At 38.8% G+C, this 21,848-nt stretch overlaps 1 protein-coding gene across 1 annotated transcript in view; it reads right to left on the reverse strand.

Moving 5' to 3' along the window:
• The window catches only part of PEX14 (peroxisomal biogenesis factor 14), a gene marked incomplete at its 5' end in the record, with an annotated part of 39,433 nt that overhangs the window by 13,495 nt on the left and 4,090 nt on the right, over positions 1–21,848 (reverse strand). Inside the window, one exon of the mRNA XM_010171240.2 lies at positions 3,085–3,207. Coding sequence (XP_010169542.1) covers positions 3,085–3,207 — 123 coding nt within the window. The remainder of the gene's footprint in view (positions 1–3,084; positions 3,208–21,848) is intronic.

Consider the following 21,848-nt stretch of genomic DNA (forward strand, 5'->3'; position numbering starts at 1 on the left):
CCTGAACTTCTGTACCCATAACCCACAGTTTTAATGGAATTCTTAAATGTGAAGCAACAACACCTTGTGGGAAGCGGGGGTAGAGAGAAATCAGGTTTCTTAAGACACCATCCACTGCTTTTCAGCACAGTACTCTCCTCAACTATTTATCCTTTTTGCTCTGCGGGGGGTAATTCTTTCTCTCTAGTTTTGTAATTTTGTGTAGAGGTGTCAAAAACTACTCAAAAAAAATTTTAAAAAGAACCAAAACCAAAGTGTTTTCACAATCTTCAAGACCTAAACTCCAACAGACCAGATGCTGCTTCACAAGAAACTCAGATGTCTTCTTTGGAGAAGACAAATATAGCTCATAATCTTTCTCAATATAAGCTCTTCCAATATAAGTTGTTGCCGTCAAAGAGTCAACAATTCAGCAGTCTACCTATCTCATTAGTCCTTTAGATATACTTTTGAACTTCAAACCTTAAAGCATTCCAGCACTAGTGTCATGAATGCTCTCTAAGAAGATAAGCATAACAGATAGACAGAACAAGTAGTATCTATCTTTCTCTGTACATGACAACCCCTGACAAATCTGTGAAAGATAAATTGACTTAGTAAACTATTACAGAAACAACTGTCCTGGAGCAGATTTGGACCAATTCAGAGATATTCATTACAGGATTAGCATCTAACTGATGAAACAACCTACAGCAAAAAAGGCATCTTGAAAGAGCAGTGAGCCACTGCACAGTCCCATCCATCAGCTCCAGAGAAATTCACATACTCTTTTTGCAGTTCTGATACCATGGAAAGCACTTAACAGGAAGACACAAAGATGGATCCATCATTAACAACACCAGCACTACACCAGTCAAGGACTAGAATGGAGCACAAATATTTTGATTAAACAAATACCATGACTATTTAGCTATTTATTCTTTTTATGCATCCATTTAAAGGTTAAGCTTAAATAGAAGGTCTACAAAGAATGGCTGGAGAGGGGAGGAACAATACCTAATGAACCTCCTGTCACCATTTCCCCAATTTTGGGGGTTGCTAAAAAAGAATGGCTCACAGGCAAAAGCTTTTGCTTCAAATTATTTAAAAAGTACCTATCAGATCACAAAGCTAGAGCACCAGTTTACGCCCTACAAAAGCTTTACTTTGGTGGTATTTTTATTCACCTTTGGTTTCTCAGCATTACAGAATGATACTTTCAGATTTCTCTTTGGAGCTGTTATGGAGAATAATTTGATGTTTAAATATTAGTTATTCTTACCTAGTAAGAAGAAACTTGGAACTGGTGCTTTGAGGAAAGTCAAAATAGCAAAGGGGAAAAAACCAAACTGTGATAAAGCTGCAAGGGTTAACAATGAGGACAGTGTTTTCCAGTTTGAATTGCACACTTCTTTCCTGCCCTACTCATATTAGTGGAACACTGTAAAATAAGGGAAGATTAACTCTTACAATATTGGGTTGTGATAAGAGTAAGCTGAATGAGCAAAGGATAGCACTAACAGGGATCTGGCACTATTTCTTCAGCAAGAGAGCAGATTTTTCCTTTCTGTCATTTCCTGTGAACTACAGCAGACAAGTATTAGCCCAGGAAAGCAAAATTCAGTCCTGGAGTTTACCAGCACACCCAATACAACAGTCAAAAATATTCCAGTTCTGAGCACAACTCCATCACAAATGTTTTTCTTCTCAAACTACACCAAACTAGAGTATTTAAAAGCTCAGAAAGCAAGTCCAGTATTGTCTCTAGCAATAGCAAAACTATATCATAAACTAATAAACACAGCCCTAAGTGGACTGTTACATCGGTCAGTATCTGACCTAGAACTGTTTAGGAGCAGTATCAAAATCCTATTCTTAATACTTGGCAGGTAAATGAAGCGCTTTTCAAACTGCCAGACACACATGTGAGCTGAACAGCTTCTTTTGATGGATTTTTAATGGTGTGTGCTTTGGTTTTTATTGTTTGGAGCTTAGATACTTTTTTGCGAGGTTTGTTTTAAAATGCAAATATATATGTAAATTTTGAGTCTACACAGATTATGTTGGGACTTTAAAAGTGCTTTCGGAGTGTATTTTTTACACAAAATCATACAATCATATCGACACAGTCTACACAGAATTTCTGCTGTCACCCCTCAGATTACTGAAGAGAGAAAGCTTGTTAAAATTAAGGATCGTTATTAACTGTTTACTACTATTTGCAATCTGACAGCACTCTTAAAACTCATTTGTACTGGGGATCCATTGTGCCAGACCTCAAACTCACACAAAGGAAGTCACAGACTGTGTATAAGTCCTAAAGACCTTATATTCTAGTTTGCTGTCTATGCTGAATATAGACCTCCTTTCAAGTAACTGTTCAAGGCATTAACTGTCAGAGTTCAAGGAGTTTCTGGATGATGGTCTTAGTCATATGGTTTAGTTTTAGGTAGTCCTGCGAGGAGCAAGGAGTTGGACTTGATGATCCTTCTGAGTGCCTTCCAACTCAAGATATTCTATGATTCTATGAACCAATTGGTCGCCTGACTAGTTAAGAAAATAAGTCCTCTAAATCAAATACAAAACTTTATAATGATGTGTATTAAACGGAGTCCACTGTTGCAATAACTAAAGATGTAAGAGTGTTGCACTTTTTCAGCACCTTCTATCCAAGAATCTACCAGCTCTATCATATTTTAACGAGCTAACTAGAAAACCCTACTGATGAAGGGAGGCATGACCTTAAGTTTTAGAATGGAAGACTGAGTTCTGCGTTGACTAAATGATTTTTTCAAGTCCTTATAGTGGGTAAGAATCTAATTTGTATTGACTATACACCTTCAGGTCAAGAGGTGTCATAAGCTAGTATGTATGATGTCCATAGATGATGATCATTTGTATCTCGTTTTCCTTGTGTAATATGATCTTGTCACAGGCATCAACAACTATTAATTGCATTCAAAGTAACACTTGCTGTCCAATTCTGACGAAAAGTACGGCATTAGTTGAATTCAAATCTAGGATCTGGCACAGAAATCTGTGAAATTGCTGCAGAAATCACTGCAGAAAGCAATAGGACCAGATGTTTTTCAAAGTGTTACTTACTATACCCCACAGGGTGAGAGGGCTGAGTTGGCACCAGCTGTGTAGAAGGACCTGGGGACTGTGGCTCATCTGTGCTTGTGCCCGACTGCTGGAAAGCCAGGTCAATTTCTTCATCTGTCAGGCCTGGGGGAGCAGAGGAAATGAAATCAGTTTAGCACCTTTACCCACTTGATGCACGCATAATTAAATTCTCAGGCCCGGCAGAACGCTTTCAAGCTGCAAAGAATTTTGGCACTGACTTGAGCAGTAATGCCTCCCCAATTTTGGATTCACTGGAATGTCTCCCTCTCTCTTTCTCTGTTGCAATTTAACCTTAAGCGACAGAATATTAGCCTCAATGCTGCTTCCAAATGTGGCTCATTCAATTTCCTTAATTTATCCTTGAGTTTATTGCTGCTTTTGAAGTAGCTTTCTATTGCAATTCTCCATTCTTCCCCCGAAAAAAAGATACCATCAACTGCAAATGTGGCTCATTTTAATCTGTAATGGTGTAAAAAAAAAAAGGAGGGGAAAAAACTAACAATAATGCATGAAAACAGACAGGGAAACAAAAAACTAATTATTGGGTTAGACGACTAATTAGTCTAGATCGTTTCCGAAGACGGGAATAATTTGCTTTATTTTATGACAAATGCAGAAATAAAAAGAAAAAATCAGGACTGACTGTGATTAGTATGAATGGGACACAGAATGTAAGGAGGAAATAAAACTATAACAAAACAGATCAAAACAAGGCCAAGCCCAAACTTTCAGCTTTGCATTGCCCCGGCCTATTGCTGCATGATTAGACTGCCCTAGGGCAGCCTGGTTTTTATTTCACGCAGAGCTGTAGTAACACTGCACACATGGTACATGTTGGTGCAGTCACTCCTGCCATCCGGAAATGCCAAGATGACCATCTGTAATTGGCCACAACATATGGAAAGGATTTGGCCAACAAGGAGGGAAAGAAAAGCAGCTAAAGGATTCACGATGGCCAGCATCTGTGAAGAGGAAGCACAGCTGGATTACTTTTTCCAGTAGGAGAAAACATCCTCCAGAAAAAGAATTTAGTACTCAGATGGCAACCATGATGTGGGGCCTGGACAGCTGTGTATTATTTGTCATGTTATTCTTCTGCACAGAAGCAGATAGAAAGCCAGTGTCTCTGCTACAAGGAACATGCAAAGTGATTCAGGACCTTTTACTATACATGTAGCATGAATGCAAAAACATTCAGAAAGGTTAGAAGTGAGAATACAGATTTAAGGAAAGAGATTTAGATGAGAAGAGATAGAGCACTTGATTCTCATGCAGTTGTTGTAGGGACTGAGCACAGTGGGGAAAATGGTATGAGGACAACAGCAGTGGGAGAAAAATGAGGGAATACTTTCCATCATCTCCACTCAAGATCCATGGAGTATTGCTAGCAGATGGAATTCCTGAACTCAATCCTTTAAAACACTTAGCTCTTTAACATTACAGGGAGATACAATACAGAAAATGGTCAAGCTTCTGGGCATATTACCTAAGTTTCAAGAAATTTTTTCAGGGTCTTAAACTTCATTGCATACTGGAGGTCTAGACAGAATAATCTGCAGCACAAACAATATTGCCAGAAATAAATACACAAGTCTGTCTCAGAACTGTTATCTAATATCATAAAGCACTAACACAGTGCTTCTGGTATTCAGAAGGCTTCATAACTATTAAAAGATCTTTTCCTTATTCTTGTGAGTATGTGAGATACAGAGTTCCTGTGAGATACTATTGTATCTACTCTACAGTGCGGATACTGATGCACAGAGAAGTTAGGTGATTTCTCTTACCTAACAGAATACTGTCGGTGTCAGAAACAGTATCAGAAATCTGAAGTTCCTGATCTCCAGTCCTGCAATCTGACAAGATCACCCCTTTACCTGTATTGGATCCATGCCTCAAACAGTAAGGAACCCAAAGCACACATAACACTGGAACAAGACTTGCAGTGAGAGCAGTAAAAGGCATACGAAGACAACTCAGCCTATTGTTCTAGTCACAAAAGCAATATTTATGGTGTCTAATCCATGTTAAAAAGCAAAGTCCTAATCAGAGAGGAACTGTTTTAACCAGGTCCTAATTATCCAATGTATGAGAAAGCACAAACAGATGCCAACCCTGCAGATCACTAGCAACTATGGAATTTCATAAAGATGGAGACAACAAGAGCTACTGGCTGTAAATATTGCTCCCATTAGAATAAGGAATTTTGTTCTATTTCATGCAAAGATAGCAAATCTGATAATATTTAACATGTACCAAAGTTATGGAGGATCCTTAATTCATTCTGCAAAAAGAGCAGGAAACAATGCTTATTGTTTCTTAACCATACTGCCCCTTCAATTCTCATCCCGCTTGAGAAAAAAAAAACAAAACATAAAATCTTTTGCAGATAAAAAGCATTTCCAGGATTATTCTGGTCTTGCTAACTAGGGACACTCAGGTATCACTGTTTCCATTAAAACCTTGCTGTACTGTGAAGAAAAAGCTGATGTGAATGACAGAATGATGGGAAACTTTTCACACTGGAGTTCCTCGTTTGAATCCTATGCAAAGCAGTGCAAATTAAAATTATTACTTCCCTGGCCTATTCTGCTGCCTTGTGACGTGGTCTTGTTCATAGCACTAGTGGCATTATACCAAAGAACAGCACAATTACGTTCTTTCTTAATTATCAGGGGAGAAGACTGGGAGTGCCATCACCTTGGAAAACCTCCTTTTTATTCATCTGAACAAGATGTTTTTAAGGTCCTGTCATCTTGGCCTCCAAGCATCAAGGGAATAATGCCCCAAAGCTGATTCCTTAAGCATATGTATGGAGTAAGTCTGCATTGCAACCAGTCACCTGATTCAGAAATATCCCCATCTTCATGGTTGTCATTTCTCACACACACATGAGCAAAAATGTACCAGATATTCTAAGACTGTCCTCAGGCAATGATAACTAACTCATTGGACCAAATTTTTTTCAGATTCCCCACCTACACACATGTATGCACACACTATGAGTTTTCATACCCCAAAATATTCAACCTTGATATAATAATTACATAGAAAAGTGGCAATTTCTAAACCAGATCAATGCATCATCTGTCCCAATATCTGACCTTGCATTATTTTATCACTCTCCTTCTATCACTGCATTATAGAAAAAAGTTTCCACGGTCCATTCATTGTTCTAATCTAGTAGGAAGCTGGTAACCCAAAAATTAAACCACATCCCTTGGGTGCAAAAGCAGTGCACAAAAAATGGAACTTTGTGTCTAATATAACCCTTCAATAGGTATGTCAAGAAAATCACCTCAGCTTAACAGAAGAATTGCTTTAAATCCACCTTCTCAATACTTTGGAAAACAAACATTTTAGTTCTTCTGGAGTTTCAGCAAGATCAAGACCATGCAGAATGCAAAAGGTTAAAAGGAACAATAAAGGAAACTGACAATTGTAAGTGAATTATATTTGGCTTTGAAAGCTGAGCCACGGCTATATTATAAAAGGCATCTCTTTGCGTTGTTTACCATCACCCTGACTAATGCAGACCTTTTTTTTTGTTTTAAATAATCTCATGCAAATTAGACACACACTTCCTTCCAGTTGATTGCTATCTGCAAGGAATAATCTAACCGCAGAGGGTACTGAGCAAGGACTGAGCTGAGGAGAAGGATGCGAGGAAACTGTCTTCATAGCCCTACAGAATGCAAACCTATTCCCTTCCCCCAACCATTCATTTCATTCCTCTACAGCACCACAGCCATTGCAAAGAATTAGTCATAATTTTCACAAAGCCTTAAAATTTCCATTTCAGGCTTCAGGGTGTCGATTTGAATAATCCAGCACCCATTATTGTTTTGCACTCAAAGGTTCTTGCTGACCCTCTTTTATGATTGTCACCGCTGCCACTCAGTTTTTAGGGATCACTCAGTCAAACGCAGAATCAGGACAAGTCAAAGAACAAAATGTGTTGTCACAAGCACCTCTTGTTGCCTGCACCTTAGTATTGCATAAAAAGCTCCTTTGCCCAAGAACTTTTTAGACTTTACTGACTGTTCCTCTGATGACTGCTCTGAAGTAGAGGAGTACTTAGGGGAGTAGTTATCCATATTTTACAGATGAGGAAGAAGTGACAAGTACACATATAAGAAGTGCTCCAAGGTCAGAACCAAACCTTTGACAGTCAGAAAGGAAACCTCAGGAGATGTGAGTCCCAATCTGTTATTTTACCAAAATCCATTCTTCTCTATTTTCTGGATGAAACACAGTAGCAATAATTGCAATGCAAAACTCTTGCAGGAGCTTAACTAGATGAGCCATTAAGTTTTTCCTTCTCCTTCTCTGATCCAGGCTCTGATATTTCAGTGACAACCCCTTTTCCCATCCCACCCACTGAGCATATATTTTTCTTCTTTATATTCCTCCTTGCATTGCTCAATCCAGTAATTCATGCAAGATTTTCACCACCTGAAGACAACATTAGTTTTACGGAGAAAATTTCTGGTTAGAAAGAATTAAGAATTCTGACATAATAAGGAAGGGTGGTGGAAAGAATTAAGTTCTTTTTGTGGGTTTCCAAAGCCAGCTTCTTTACCCCTCTGACAGAACACTCTGGAGCAATCATCACACCTACCCTTTGCAGAGACAAAAGGCAGGGGAGGGGTGTGGGGCTGAGGGTGGTGTCCGTTGGCATTTTCCTCACACATGCACACACTTTCTATTAAGAAGAAAACAAAATAGAACTGGACAACTTGTTTAGCTACAACAAACTTTATGACTACCCAAAGTCAGTGCATGGTATCATATGACTAAAAGGAAGATCTACTAGTAGACACCCTGAAACGACATCACACTCCTGTTCCTGGAAGCCACTGAGTCAACTCTGCTCAGAAAGAACATGGCCACATTTTAAAAGAATCATCATTAAAACCTTCTGGGATCTGATCCAGACTAATGATTCCACCTGTTCAGTCAGTTACATGCAGTGCTGGGTGATCCTTTTATCAAGTCCTATATCCTACTCTGCGTAGTTGAACACATTTCAAAAAGGTCAAGAAGGCACAGGCTCCAGATCAATTTTCTTTCAGGCACGTTGGTTCATGGGGCATTCACAAGGCTGAGCCCAATGCAGCATCTTAACAAAACCTAAGGTCTCAGAAACATGATTCTGATTTTTTTACCCTTCATTTACATTAACACATTGTATTTGAATGTAAACATCCTGCTGCTCAAACTTTGTGTAAAGGAACCCAGACATCAAAGGGAAATTGACTGGTCTCAACTGTCAGCCTGAAAAATGCAGAAATAAAAGTAACTTGAAAAGTTACTGAAAGGGCTTTGAATTCTTACAGCGTTATTCATCTAGGAGACTATTAATTATGCAATTGCAATCTTTAAGAAACATGATGTTCTTTAACCCATCAGGGTGACTAAGCAGCATTCAGATCTGATAAAGGTGCTCTAACCTCAGTTGCACAGCACTAAAATAAGGAAAACCTGACTGACAGTACAATGCTGAGAATTACAGAGAGCCAACCAGGGAGGAAAAGGTTAAAATAAAAAGTATTTTGGCATAACGAATATAAATTAATAAATATATCTGGCAGCAGTTTCTCTTCCCGGCCAAGCTTTTTGGAGTCTCTAATAAAATGAAGTGTAATGGAGGAGAGGAGGGCAATGTCAGAGGGTGAGGGTTTGGGAGAGAGGTTGTTAAGTATCTCCCTCTCCTCAGCTGTGTTTACTCCATTTACAGGACCCCAGGTGATTGATAGACAGACAAAAGAAAAGCAAGCAGATAGTAACCCCCCTCTGGGAGCATCAGTAAAGGGGATAACTCCTGACATCATCTAGAGCCCCAAAGTCTCCTTAGCCACTCGTAATTAAAAAGACAGAGCAAGATATGCAAACCAGAGAAAAAGTAAAAGGGGATTTTTTTTTTTATTTATTATTAACATTTTGTTGGAACAGTAGAGTGCAATAAGGACTCTCAGAGCCGTTAAAAGTCGTCGGGTGACCTGCAGACCCCTATTTCCCAGAGCCTTGTATAAAATTGAATTTTTTAAACATAAATTACACGTAATGACGACACTGTAAAAACTAACAGTAATGGAAAGCTGTGCTGTATTTCATTAGCCTGTATTATTCCGTGCCACCTGATCCAGCCGGGCCTTGTTTATGAGTTAGTGTGTTAGCAGATGCCGATGGAAGCATTTGCTTCGACCTTGCTCTTCTCATTGGGGCATGAAATTACGACGGCAGCACCTTGATATTACAGCCATAAATACAGTAAACTGCAAATTTAAGCCAACGGCTCCTATTGTCTCTGAACATAAAGCTGATCGGTATTTATTTAAAAGGAGAACGAAAAAAAATATTATATATCACCTTGTTTATGGGTCCAGTACCCCCCCTTCCCCTAATCTGCCTTATTCACTTGGTTAAATACTAAACAAACAAACTAAATCCTCCCTATTTTCTACTGATTAAATATTCTTATGAAATGAGTACTGTCTTCAGAAAACTGGATCAAAGTATTTTCACTCAATAAGAAAGGGCAAGCTTAGCATGTCTTGGAATGGAAAAAAAAAAAGAACAAGTACTACAACTTTTCTTCTCAGTTTTCTAACAATGAAAAGTTCAAAATATAAAATGTGAAAGTTGTTTCTGGTCACTCATTCATGTTTGTGTGTAACATGTATGTGTATACACATGAGAGAGAGAAAGAGAAATATGTTTCCTTCCACTTGTTTTCTATTTAAAAATATCTCCCTTATTAATACTATTCCAAAACAAGGAGGAAAGGTGTAGAAAAAAAAAATGCAGTAGGATTAATGGGAGGAGAAAAAATGCATAGGATTCCTTCTGTGAGGCAGCAGACAGCAGGGAGAATGCCTCATTCTCCTATGGGGATTTTGGGTAAATACCCCCATTCACTGACAACATACCCACTAACATTTATTAGAGGGGAAAAAATCAAACACAAAGGCAAAAGGACATTGTAATATCACAAAGCATATCACAGCATAAATCACAGCATTATAAGCCAGTGCAAAATGTATTTCACTGGTAGTTTCAAGGCAGGGAAAATACAGTTTCACTTGTAGTAAGAGAGGTCAGGTCTTCCTCTTCTAATGTAAAGTAAGCCCTTACTTACATGAAGTATGTTACCTTTCTTCCACACAGAAAAAAAGGAAGGGATACCTAAGTAAAAGCTCTCAATTCTAAGCTATACATTTCACGGGCCAAAGCTCTAAGAGGAGAATACAAGGAACAACATGCAGGATAAAGTGGCTCAATAATGGGACTCAGACTTGGGATTCTGAAATGCAAAAGTCCTGTTAGATACAGTGCTATGTCCAAGCCTGAACGGGATTTGGATGCCTCATTTTTTAATTAATCTACAACAAATCTTCAGGTAGCAGACAGCATAATTCAACAGGCACAATTTTTGCTTTGCAGAAAGACAATGAATGTGACCAAGCTGGAAGCCCACGTTATAACACAGGACATTCAATTCAGCCAGTACATGATGTAAGAACACTGCATAGAGAACAAAAACCTCTGCTTATTTGATATGATTTCAAATTAATATCTACCTTGAGGTTTGAAGGCTTTGAAGGCTCTATGCCAGAATGCCAATTCCAAGCTAGTTTATCAGGAATAGAACATAACAAAGGCTACGACGTTCGTTTAAAAGAAGCCTGGATATGGCAGAAAATCCAGATGATGGAAGAGACACTACTCTAGTAACCATAGTGCTGCCATGATTTGTCACCACAACTGACAAACCTCCCTAGAAATAAGACTATGCATTCAGAGAAAACAACTATTAGCAGCACTAAATGGGTAAGTTTCCAAGTATACCCAACCTGTGATCTGCAAATGCTTGCTGTTATTCCTGCAGAGGAACAAGTCTCATGGTGATGGTTCCTGATTCTCATTACTTGTATTATAGTACTCCTGAGAGACCCCAAAAGGCATTCACTGTGCAGGTACAGTGCCAGGTACTGTGCAGAGACAGAGCAGAAGGCAGTCAGACCTCAAGCGTTCAACAGTCTATGTGAAGGAAAGACAGGTTGGAAAGAAAAATGCCGCATGCATAAGTGAAGTAACTTACCAACTCTTACCACACCATTCCTATGAAATTTCTTTTCTATAAATTGGGAACTACAACAAAAAACTGTTCTATAAAGGTGAAAGGATATTAATTTTCTTCTACAAGTTCCAAAAGTAGAACGGTATGGTACAGGGCACTTCAAAAACCTAGAAACTAAACTTCATTACCAAAATTTACCACAAAATTTAAGACCAGCCGTGTCAGTAAAGGTTTGTGCTTCAAATCTATTACTTGTGTAAAAGAAAAATATTTTGTTAAGCATCTTGTTGAGCAGTAGTATCAAAATGATTGGCCTCTGGCTACTCTTTGGTCTGTGATAATATCTCTAGGAGCTTCTAAGGAGAAAGCCAGAGGTTATCTTAAATTTGAGTAAGGTAAAACACTGGTGATATAGGAGGTTTGGTTTCGATCTACCTTCAGAACACCAGCTTTAAACTGTATTCCCAACAACCTGAACCAGCACGTCACGAGAATGCCAGCACTGAAGTAGAAGGAGATGGGCTGGAGGATCTGCAGTGAACCAGACATCTGTAACTCCAACTTCTCCTTTGTTATTGCAGCAAAGAATAACCAGGCCTTTCCCTGGTATGGGCCTAAATACGGTCCGGATTAGAGCTGACCTAGCATCCTGGCCCTCATGTGGAACAACTCCAGATTAGAAGTCACTGCTGATCTGTTCTTGCTGGACTAGGCTGGCCTGCAATTCTAGACCAGAATCTCTTTCTCCACAACTCTGGATTCAAAAGAAAGAAATTGTATAAAAGAACAGCAATTTCAAGCCATTGTAAGGAATACTTTAACCAGATTTGTTGGAATATCTGATGGATGACTTAGTTTTATATATAAGAATGAGAAAGTCTGTCCTGATGCACCACTCCCAGTTCCCTATATTACTCTGGAATGACGTTGTCCATCAGAGAGTAGCCTCTGCAGATGAAGATTAACTGTAATGTACAGAGCAACTTGCCTCAATGTTATCTATTTCTTCTTTTACTTTCAAAACTTTAAACTTTAGAAAGGAACAACACAAACCCAGTAGTCCAAACACATGAAAAATCATATCAAGTGAACACTAAATGAACTTTAGTGTTTAAAGCATGCACAAAACAGAACATTGACTATGCAGTGCGGCGGTGCGTACTGTGCACTTTCTATGTCAGGAAGTTGCTATAAGAAGCACAGAGAAGAGTAGCTACAGCTGCATGTTTCTAAGAAAATGTAAAAATACATGGAAGTATGTATGGAAAAATATATGGAAACATAAAGATACTAACACTGAGTGAGAAGCCATGAACACAGGAGTCTTAAGTCCTTTTTCTGACACATACTTTCTCATAACCTTATAGTGTCTTTACTTCTCTAACTCAGTTTCTATGAAATGGAATCAATGTCAGACACCTAGGAGTCAGGTATCATCACACTGAGAAGATAAGCTCAATTAAGAAAAACACATCTAAATACTATGTATTTGATTATTATGGTACAAATATTTCAGGTAAATCTGGTTTTCACTTCCCCCAGAAAGACAGACACGCTAATATACTATTATAAAAAGACATGTCAGCAAGTATTCATTGCCGATTATAAATCACCCTCATTCTTCTTTCTTTTGTTTTAGAGAAATTTTTTTACATGCCATTAAAATATTGTTTGCTGAATGCTACTACAAAGCTAGCCACCTGTAAAATTAAAGGCTGATGCTGCCAATAACAGTGTTGAAATACCTTCTGTTTAAAAGGCTAACCTACTTTGTAATTTTTAACACAACTGTATAAATATTTCTCCACCCACCCTTCACAGTTTTGTTGGTTATGTTGCGTCCATTTAGACAACAACCATCTATGTCATCACACAGGATGTTAATCTTGGGTGGAGAAGAAAGAAACAATAGCAAATGAATTTTTAAGAAAGCAAGATTACACATTCAAGCAGGGTCCTTCATGATAAAAGAAAAGCAAAGACAAAACCATTAGACGACAAGTCAACAAAACAGCAGAAGTTTCAAAAGATAATTTTTCATCTTTTGGTTTGTTTATTGTTATTTTTTTCTCCCCATGTGCCTTCAACAACTCTTCAGAGTTCTAGAGAAAATTAAAGGAGTCTGGATTAAACGCCCAAAGGACGACTAATGCTAACAACACTAAAAATAACGAGGTTAAGTGGTGGAAAAACTATGGTGACCACACACGGAGAACTGGAGTGGTAAGGTAGAAAAGGAGTTTCATCATTGCTCCCTCGGGACATGCACAGAACATACTAACTGCTTCTAGTTCTCTAGGGTTCCGATTACCATGCCAAACACACCTCCAGAGTTTCCTTATTAGTATAATAAAAAGCCTCTCCACATTTGGGTTCTATTCCCAGCCTTGCTATTGACCTTGTGTAGGTCATTTAACCTCCATCTGCCTCAGTTTCTACATCTGTAAAACAGGAATAATATTACACAATATCCTTTGTAAAATGTTTGAGACTGACACTGACAATTACCACGTACGAAGACTGTCAGTTTTGAGAATCTGTACATATATTATAAGCATTTGAATTATGGAAGACATTTGCAACAAATAATTTATTCAAGTAACAAATTTAGCCTTTTTTTTTTTTTTTTTGTGCTTGTAGACAATCTTTGGAAATACTTCCAGATTTCTAACTCTCACCAAACTACACAAAGAGCCAAATTCATCCTTTGCTTTGATTGGGTGCTAAAATACATGGCATCCCTCTGGTCTCCTTTCAGCTAAGTGTTGCTCTCAAATTCAGTCACTGGGATTGAACGTTCAAAATGGAAATAACGGAATATCTTTTTATTAATACTGTCTGTTGTCTTCTAGTGCCTCACAAAAGTTCCTGTCCAGGAGGTAAAATAGGAGTGGCTACACAGAATTCACACAGAAACTGGAGTGAAGACTAAGAAACATTTATGGGCATGTTCCTGCAATGTAACCCAAGTCAGATCAGTAGGTGAGGCAGCTGGAAAACTTGCTACTAGTATCAACACATACTGTATGAGGAGAGCTCTTGGGGTTCTTAGGACTAGGGAATATCCCCTAAACAAAGGAATCACCTCGCAAATATAAAGGAAGTGAATAAAAATGGGAAGATATTATCTTCTGGGCACTACATAAGAATGTGTCTCCCTTCTGAGACGCCAAAAGGCTAATCAACACCAGTATACAGGGGCGCCCAAAGAGCTTTTCAGAGTTGGGGTCACTGATGAAGGGCCAAGGATGCACTTTGCAGACCCCTCTTCTCTCCACACATTTTTGCACACTACAGTCTTGAAGCACAGGAACCATGCCAGGCACAGGTGGAGCACTGTTGCAGGGGAAGCAACTGTCTGACACGCTGTGTAAGGGGCAGACCTCTGAGCAGCAGCTTCATCCTTGGTCCCCCAGGACTGACAGACAGCCTCCACACTCCTGAGTGCCAAGTCCAGGACAACTTACCCTGTATAGTCACTGCAGTAGATGAAGTTCACCAAAAGGACTGATTCTTTTCTTTCCTCATTTCCTCCCTGGTTTTCTTTTACTGCTACTCCTGTCTGTCTCAGGTGGCCTCGTGTGAAAAAAGCTCTCCTTTCATGATGCAATATCTGGGACCAGGTGAGGCCCTGACTCTGCAGATAACCTAACAAATGGGCCAGAGCAGCTTGTGTTCTTATTGACAGGGCACGCGCTAGTAAATACCAACCTCCAGGGTATTCTCAGTAAACACACAGCCGTCCATGGCTTCTAGGATACACACACATGCACAAGCACTTGCTTTACCCGACACTGAACTCACACCTCACAAACAAATTATTTAACTACTCTATCCCCCAAGGAAGACAGTGATCATTTCAAATGCAGCTCCCTGCTCGTCTCTCACATACACGCAACGGCCTGATAGGTTAAATGCTGCCATTTAATTACAGTAATGGAAGCTGCTATTTTTTGGTTGCCTTGAATCCTCTCTCGCTCTCTTTTTTAAACACGTACAGAGTCATCTTTTAAACATGTATTTTATATTTCTGAGTTTAACAGCTGCATTCTCCTGGTAACTTGAAGAGCAGGAGCAATAATATTCTGATATTCTTCTCTGTACCTCTGAGCAACTAGCCTTTTAAATGCCACATAAAAAGGAAGACAGGTTGGGGGGATGCTGTAAGAAGCACACATGCTAACACTGCAGAGGCCAATCTGCCCCCTCATTTACTTAGTCGGTTTGTGTTGATTTTATTGAAAAAAGTAGCTTAGCTTCCCCCACCCCCCAAAGCAGCTGGGACCTGGAGAGGACAAACACAAAAATGCTTTTAGTAATTTTACTGAAAAGGCTATAAACACCAGTACATGGCACTGGCAGTATGTCACAGTATGGTGATGTGTATATATATATGACTGGTAGTCAGAACAGATGTAACTGCTCTTAATACACCTGACTCAGTTTCCCCATCTAAAATGGGGATGGTATTTCCTCTGTTTACCATTGAAATTTGGAATTTGCAAACTGTTTGGAGAATGTAAAGGTCTAACCAAAAAGAGAAAATGTAATCAGAAGTACATTAAATTAATCTTATAATCTTGCCATTCCACAAAAGGTGACACAAGCTTAGTCAGTTAATATCTGGAGAGTACTCTGAATATGTAAAGTGGCATAGAAATATAGGATAGAGGTTTGTTAAATTCTTGAGCATGCTGCAAAACACTTTTTTTTCCTCGAGTGAATTCAGGAAGGGGGTTGTAGGTGGCTAAAGACTAGAGGGTTTTATGCTTAGTTATTATTGGAGGAGGACACATAACACAGTATTACACGAGTAGCACAGTATCTACTTGTGGATTTTACAATTCATACTGTGTGGGAATTAGAAAAATCCAGAAGCAAAGCATAAGTACTTCCAAGGCAAAATAAATTCTTACCTAGGCTAAGGCCACAACAGTCCTAGAAAAATACCCATATTACATCTGACCTCAGCTTTATTTGTCCTCTAAATGTGAAAAGCTTATTTATTTGTTCTGTGGCAGTTGGCTTACAGTCAGCCAGCCAGCCATGCAGGGATATTGCCCATCTTCATTCTCTGGTACAGATATCCACTGGTATCTCTTAAGGATGGAATCTTAAAAGGTGAGGCAAGGCAGAGACAAAGACAAATTTAATTTTATCACCATAAAAAGGGACATTTCCACATGGGCAGCAAGGACATGAATATCATGTGTATGCAGGGGCGGGGGGGAATTATAAACGCATTTTTGGCGAAATTCAATAAAGCTGATTCCACTGCATAAGGTCAGCAATTTACTTTTAAAAAATGATATGATTGCAACTTTTAATATAACCCATGTATTTGCTGCAAGATGCTCTAGAAGATTGTGTAATGTAACCACCCGACCTCTCCACAGGAGCAGAGATCACCCCATTTACCCTTTATTGTCTTGCTAAAAGGAATGCACATTTGCACGGTATGACAAAGTCAACAGCTTTTACTTCAGAGAGCCTCAGATTTCATTGAGAATGAATTCTCTGCTCTCCTCCTAGGGGAGTGGATCTCGCCTTGACTGGGCTCCATCAGAAAGAACAGGAAAGAATGAACCAAAGACTAAATTCCCCTTTTAGTGAAGGAAAGAATGTTTGCTTTCCAGATTAAAATTAAGAGGGAGCAGTGAGGAGCAGAAAGGCAAATAGTAGGATTTCATGTTCACGGGCACCCAAGACATATTTTTAAACAGGGTAGAAATGTTGTCTAAGAGAACCTAGAGAATTACCTCATTCAGGAACTTATTTTATCTTTCCTAGCAGGAAAGTATCATTAGGTCTGAGATGGATTTCAGCACAAGGGCAATACAGATTATCCTCGTTACACTCCTTGTTTTAGCCCTAAGACAGAAGGCTGTTTCTTCAGAGGCAGAAACCAGGTTCATTCACAGAGCAGATCAGGAACCAAATTCCTTTCCTTGCTCCAGGAAGACTGTGGGGAAACTCTGGGCTGGGTGATCATGAAGAGCAAATTCTTTCTACCACAAAAATATTTTTATACATAAACGTACATAGATTTCTTCAACTGTCTCAAGGTGAAGCTTGCTTCAAAGGTCAAAGCTGCAGGGCTGGATTAGGATTGCACGCAATCTGCCTGAGTCTTGACATTCTGACATTCTAAAGTCTGCAGCTCTCCCCTCCCATACACAGCTGACGGAAGTAAATTCTCAACCTCTCTGCATGTGTGGCTTTTACTGCAGCAAGTGACTTCAAAAATCACACACTGCAGCACCACGAACTCAGAAACAAGCATATCAAAGCAGTTTATAAACAGAGCTAACATTAATCCTACTAAGTCAATAACACAGAAGTGGTAATTAACCCCATTTTACAGATGGGCAAGCTGAGAACTTGCCCAAACCCAAGCAAGCAGTCATACCTCAGATCTCCAATGCCTGCTCTGAGACTGTAACTACAGAAGTGACTTTCTTTTGGCACTCCACACTTACTTTCACTTGAAAACATGATAAATAAATCATTAAATTCACAAGTCAGACTTAGGGTCTAGGTCTTTTCTGCTCATTACTAAGGCTGAGAATACAACTGAGTATTTTAGCAGTCTTCTAGACTAGACTTCAACTGACCCTGCTGTAATCATATTGGTTTTTCAGTGCTACCAGGAATGGAAATGTTATTGTGACAGTAAACAAGGCAGATATGACTCAAAACACACTCAGTGAGCAATAGGAGTTAATTTTGCAAGGCCATTTTTAACGGCTCTTTTACATTACATAGTTACTGTCAGATAGCCAAGTGGAGAGACATCATTAAACCCATGACATTCCAATTATTTGTTAAAATTAAGCTTACAACCAATATTTTGTAGCATACACAACTTCCTGGGCACCAGACCGCTCTGTTCCAATTTATCAATAATTTTCAAGCTACAAAAACACGGCAAAGGTGATTCTGGACTCTTCACTGAAATCGTGAGGAATTTCTGTGGCCCAATAAAACAGGAGATGTAGCAGACTATTTACCCAATATATTCTAAATGAATCACCTCCCTTATTCTGTTGACTATAGAGCTAAATGGTTCAAGATCATTGTAGGTTGAGCCTGAAGTGAGAGAGGAAGGATATTACCACTAATGTGACTTGTATACTCTGTTATAGAACAAATATATAGGCATTTAGAGGATGTAAAATTTGGAAGTCACTCCTTCACAACATCATTAAACATCAAAGTGCATCTTGTGATGCACCTTCGCAACACTTCACACAGAAACCAAAGAGAAAGTCACTGAGATTTTCATGTTTTTAATATTAAATAACAAAGGTTGTATCAAAGTATTTTAAAAAATAATCTTGCTTAAACCAATATACTGTCAAAATTAATAGGCCCTAAGTATTCCATGACTTTTTTTCTTCTTCTCCCTTTAAAAAGGACAAGTAGGACTTTTTCCCTCATGTTCAGCAAGAGCCAGTTGTCTAGAGTATTCAAGCCAAGTGTGCAAATTCAAAACAGTACAAGATGACAAGCTTGTTGGAGCTATCCAGTAATAACAATGATGTATTTCCCTGTTAGAGAAAAGCATTTCTATGAAAGAATTCTTTAGTTCCAAGTAGAGCTCATCAACAAACTTTTAGAACTTAATACAGAAAGTGTTTCTTCAAAAAAACCCAAAATGTTCTGGAGAAAAGTAATGATGTCATAACAATTCAAAAACCACTTTTCCAAATATTTTCACGGTAATATTATGATGCATGTTATATTATTCTATTAATCTATTTCATTATCAGTTGCAATATTAAAGATTCTAGTCTAATCAATATAAAGTGATCTGACAAGTCTATAATATTTAATTAAAAAAAAACTCTGTTATTTTAAATGTTAATCCCTATTTAATATAAAAACAAATTTCCAAATCTCAGAATTTGCAGTGGGATAGAAATTTATTGTTGAACCTAGTTTCTAGCTATAAAAAGCCATTGTTCTAAAACAATGAAATGTACACTGAGTACAATGTTCTTCTAAAATAACAAACTCGCTTGCAAGTAACTATAGTTTCTACCAAACACACACTCTTCATAATCATCTGGCTATTATAAACATTAAAAGGTAGCACACAGAAAGGATTGCCTGCCTTTGTACACTGCATCACATGGCCAGTTATGCCTAAACCAATGTCAGGCGTTTTTCTGTCCTCTCTTGAATCACTAGTGACTGGGACAAGAGTCAAAGATGAGATATGAACTGATTTCTTCATGTGGATAGGGACTAAATAGATTATCCAAACTTCCTTCCAAATCTTGAGGAATGATAATGAAGGCTCTCTATCAACTATAAAGATTTTCTTCTAAACACCCTGACAACTCCTCCAAAGAATAGCTGTATCTGATTCCCTAGGATGTCCTCAGGTTGATCAGTTTATCACATTTTGTTAGCACTACAGCTGCAGGTCTCTTCTTGCCAGAGAAGCCAAGAAAATCTGTAAAGTTCATGACAAGTTCAGATAACACAAACAGTGGTAAAATTGATGGGGGAAAACAGTCAGCATGATGAATAGGCTGGAACTGAACAGCAAGTGACAGATATGCAGACAGAAGACTGTCAGGACAGGGAGACATCTCCTTTACAGCTGATGGATAGAGATTCTCAATCATTTTCAAGAAGAAAAAAGAAGGCAACTAATAGAAAATACAGAATTGTGGAACTAATTTCTGGATCATGAGCACATCAATTCTTCTGGATTATGAGACTTCAGCACTAGAAAACTTCCCCGTGTGTTGAACATTATCAGCTGTGGGCAAACATCGGAGCGCCAAAAACAGATGTGACTGCTGATAATGCAGATTCAGATAGGAACTGTTGTGAGTTTGTTAGCAATGAAAGCATTCATTCTCACTCTTCATTTTTCGGGTCCCAAATAAGTTCCTAGGGAGAGAACCAGATTTCCCCATTTATGTAGGGTTGGACTGACCCAAAGCTTGGATGGGAGGCACCTAAAGAACAAACTGGTAGCACAAACTGGTGTAGGACATATTTTTCTTTAATCTAAGCAAAATATTTTAAGGCACATTAGCTGTCTTTCAAAGTCATAAACAGAGGCCTAAGCACCTTTAGTAATTAAATATCCCACAGTGCTTTTCAAGAATCTTAGTAAATTTTTTACTCAGTAATTACATTCTCTATCCCTAAAGCTCCCTCTGCATGATCACTAAGATAAAGTATTCTTCATTTCCTCTCCTAAAAACCACGTCGTGATGTTAAGCAGCTGCTGTCCTCTACCTCAGAGGTGGATGCTTTTTAGTGGAAAGCACAGTGAGATCTAGACAACCCTATACACACCATCAAACATGCTCCATGCAAAGAGCTGCAAAGTTTCAATGGTTAATGGGGACAATGTGCTGTAAGATCCTCACACAAAAAGCATTATGAAAATGGAGAATGCACTGACTTCCATTTAACCTGTACAGTCATTTCTGTAAGTCGACACAAGCTGTTAAGAGTTACTTTACGCCACTTGAACACCTGTTCCAAATTTCTTTAATAACCAGAAAGCACACCCTCCCTGGTTCTACCTGTGCTACTGAACTTCCTCCCATTGTGTGTTAGTAATTTGTTCTAGATGCTTCATACACTAAGTATGTTCTTGCAATCATTTTTTGTTACCAGCAGCTGAATTCCAGGTCTCACTGGCAGCTCTGTAAGTGCAAGTGATGAGGTCTGCCCAGGCATTGGCACAAAACACTTACTAGACAGCTAGAGAACGAGTGACCTGATCTGCAAGTACAAAACGTTTGTTTGCAGTTTGGTCCAAGTAGGTATTTTGACAGCACAGGCTACTAACTATATTTTTTCATCTGAGTTGTCACTGGACTCTTTTGGCTTGCATTGTATTTTCTTCTCAAGGAAAAGCTCTGTAAAAACTGTTCAAGCTTCACTGAGACATGTTAAAGAATTAATTACAAAGTAAAGCTGAAGGAGAAAATTAATTTTGGAAACACAAGAGGTTACTTTTCTTTTCCTCCCTTTTCTGGAAATGGGGGAGGAAAGGCAGTTATTTTCATCTTCTTGCTGGGGGCAGGAGCTGGGAGCTGTCCAGTCGATAACCTGGCCATCAGAACAAGGTTTGTAATTAAAAGGTCAGTGACCTGGAAAGCTAGGGCCCCACTCTCAGGGTCTCTCTGTAATGACGGTGCTATTAAATTAAGACTGTTATGAAATCAATGCTAAAAAAGCTTTCATGGTAACAAGATTCCATTCAAGGGCATGCAAACTGCCTCACGAAATGGACTTAAATTATAAAAAAGAAAAGTAATAAAAGAGGGTTAAATTGAAATCTGCTGCAGAATTTACTTCCTTTAAAGCCCTCCAACGGTGGGCTGTGCCTCCTTCTCTCAGGTCCTCAAGGTGATCTACTTGGGTTTCTTTGGCAAAGAAGGAAAGGGTTCAACTTCAAAGAATGCAGACTACAGAAAAAGGACAAAAATTAAGACAGTTTGCTACTGGAGATTTTGGGGCTGACAGCATTTGTTTCCAGGGAATCAAGTGTCTTTCAGCTCTGACTAGGAAGGGGTATGTACAATAGAATCAGTTATTCATCTCTTCAGAAATCACCATAGCCTAGCATCTTGACACTGGCAATATTTTCTGGAACTCAGATGCACTGCAAAAAACTGTAAGA

The sequence above is a fragment of the Antrostomus carolinensis genome, unplaced genomic scaffold, assembly GCF_000700745.2.
Source record: "Antrostomus carolinensis isolate BGI_N321 unplaced genomic scaffold, ASM70074v2 scaffold16387, whole genome shotgun sequence".
Classification (NCBI taxonomy): domain Eukaryota; kingdom Metazoa; phylum Chordata; class Aves; order Caprimulgiformes; family Caprimulgidae; genus Antrostomus; species Antrostomus carolinensis.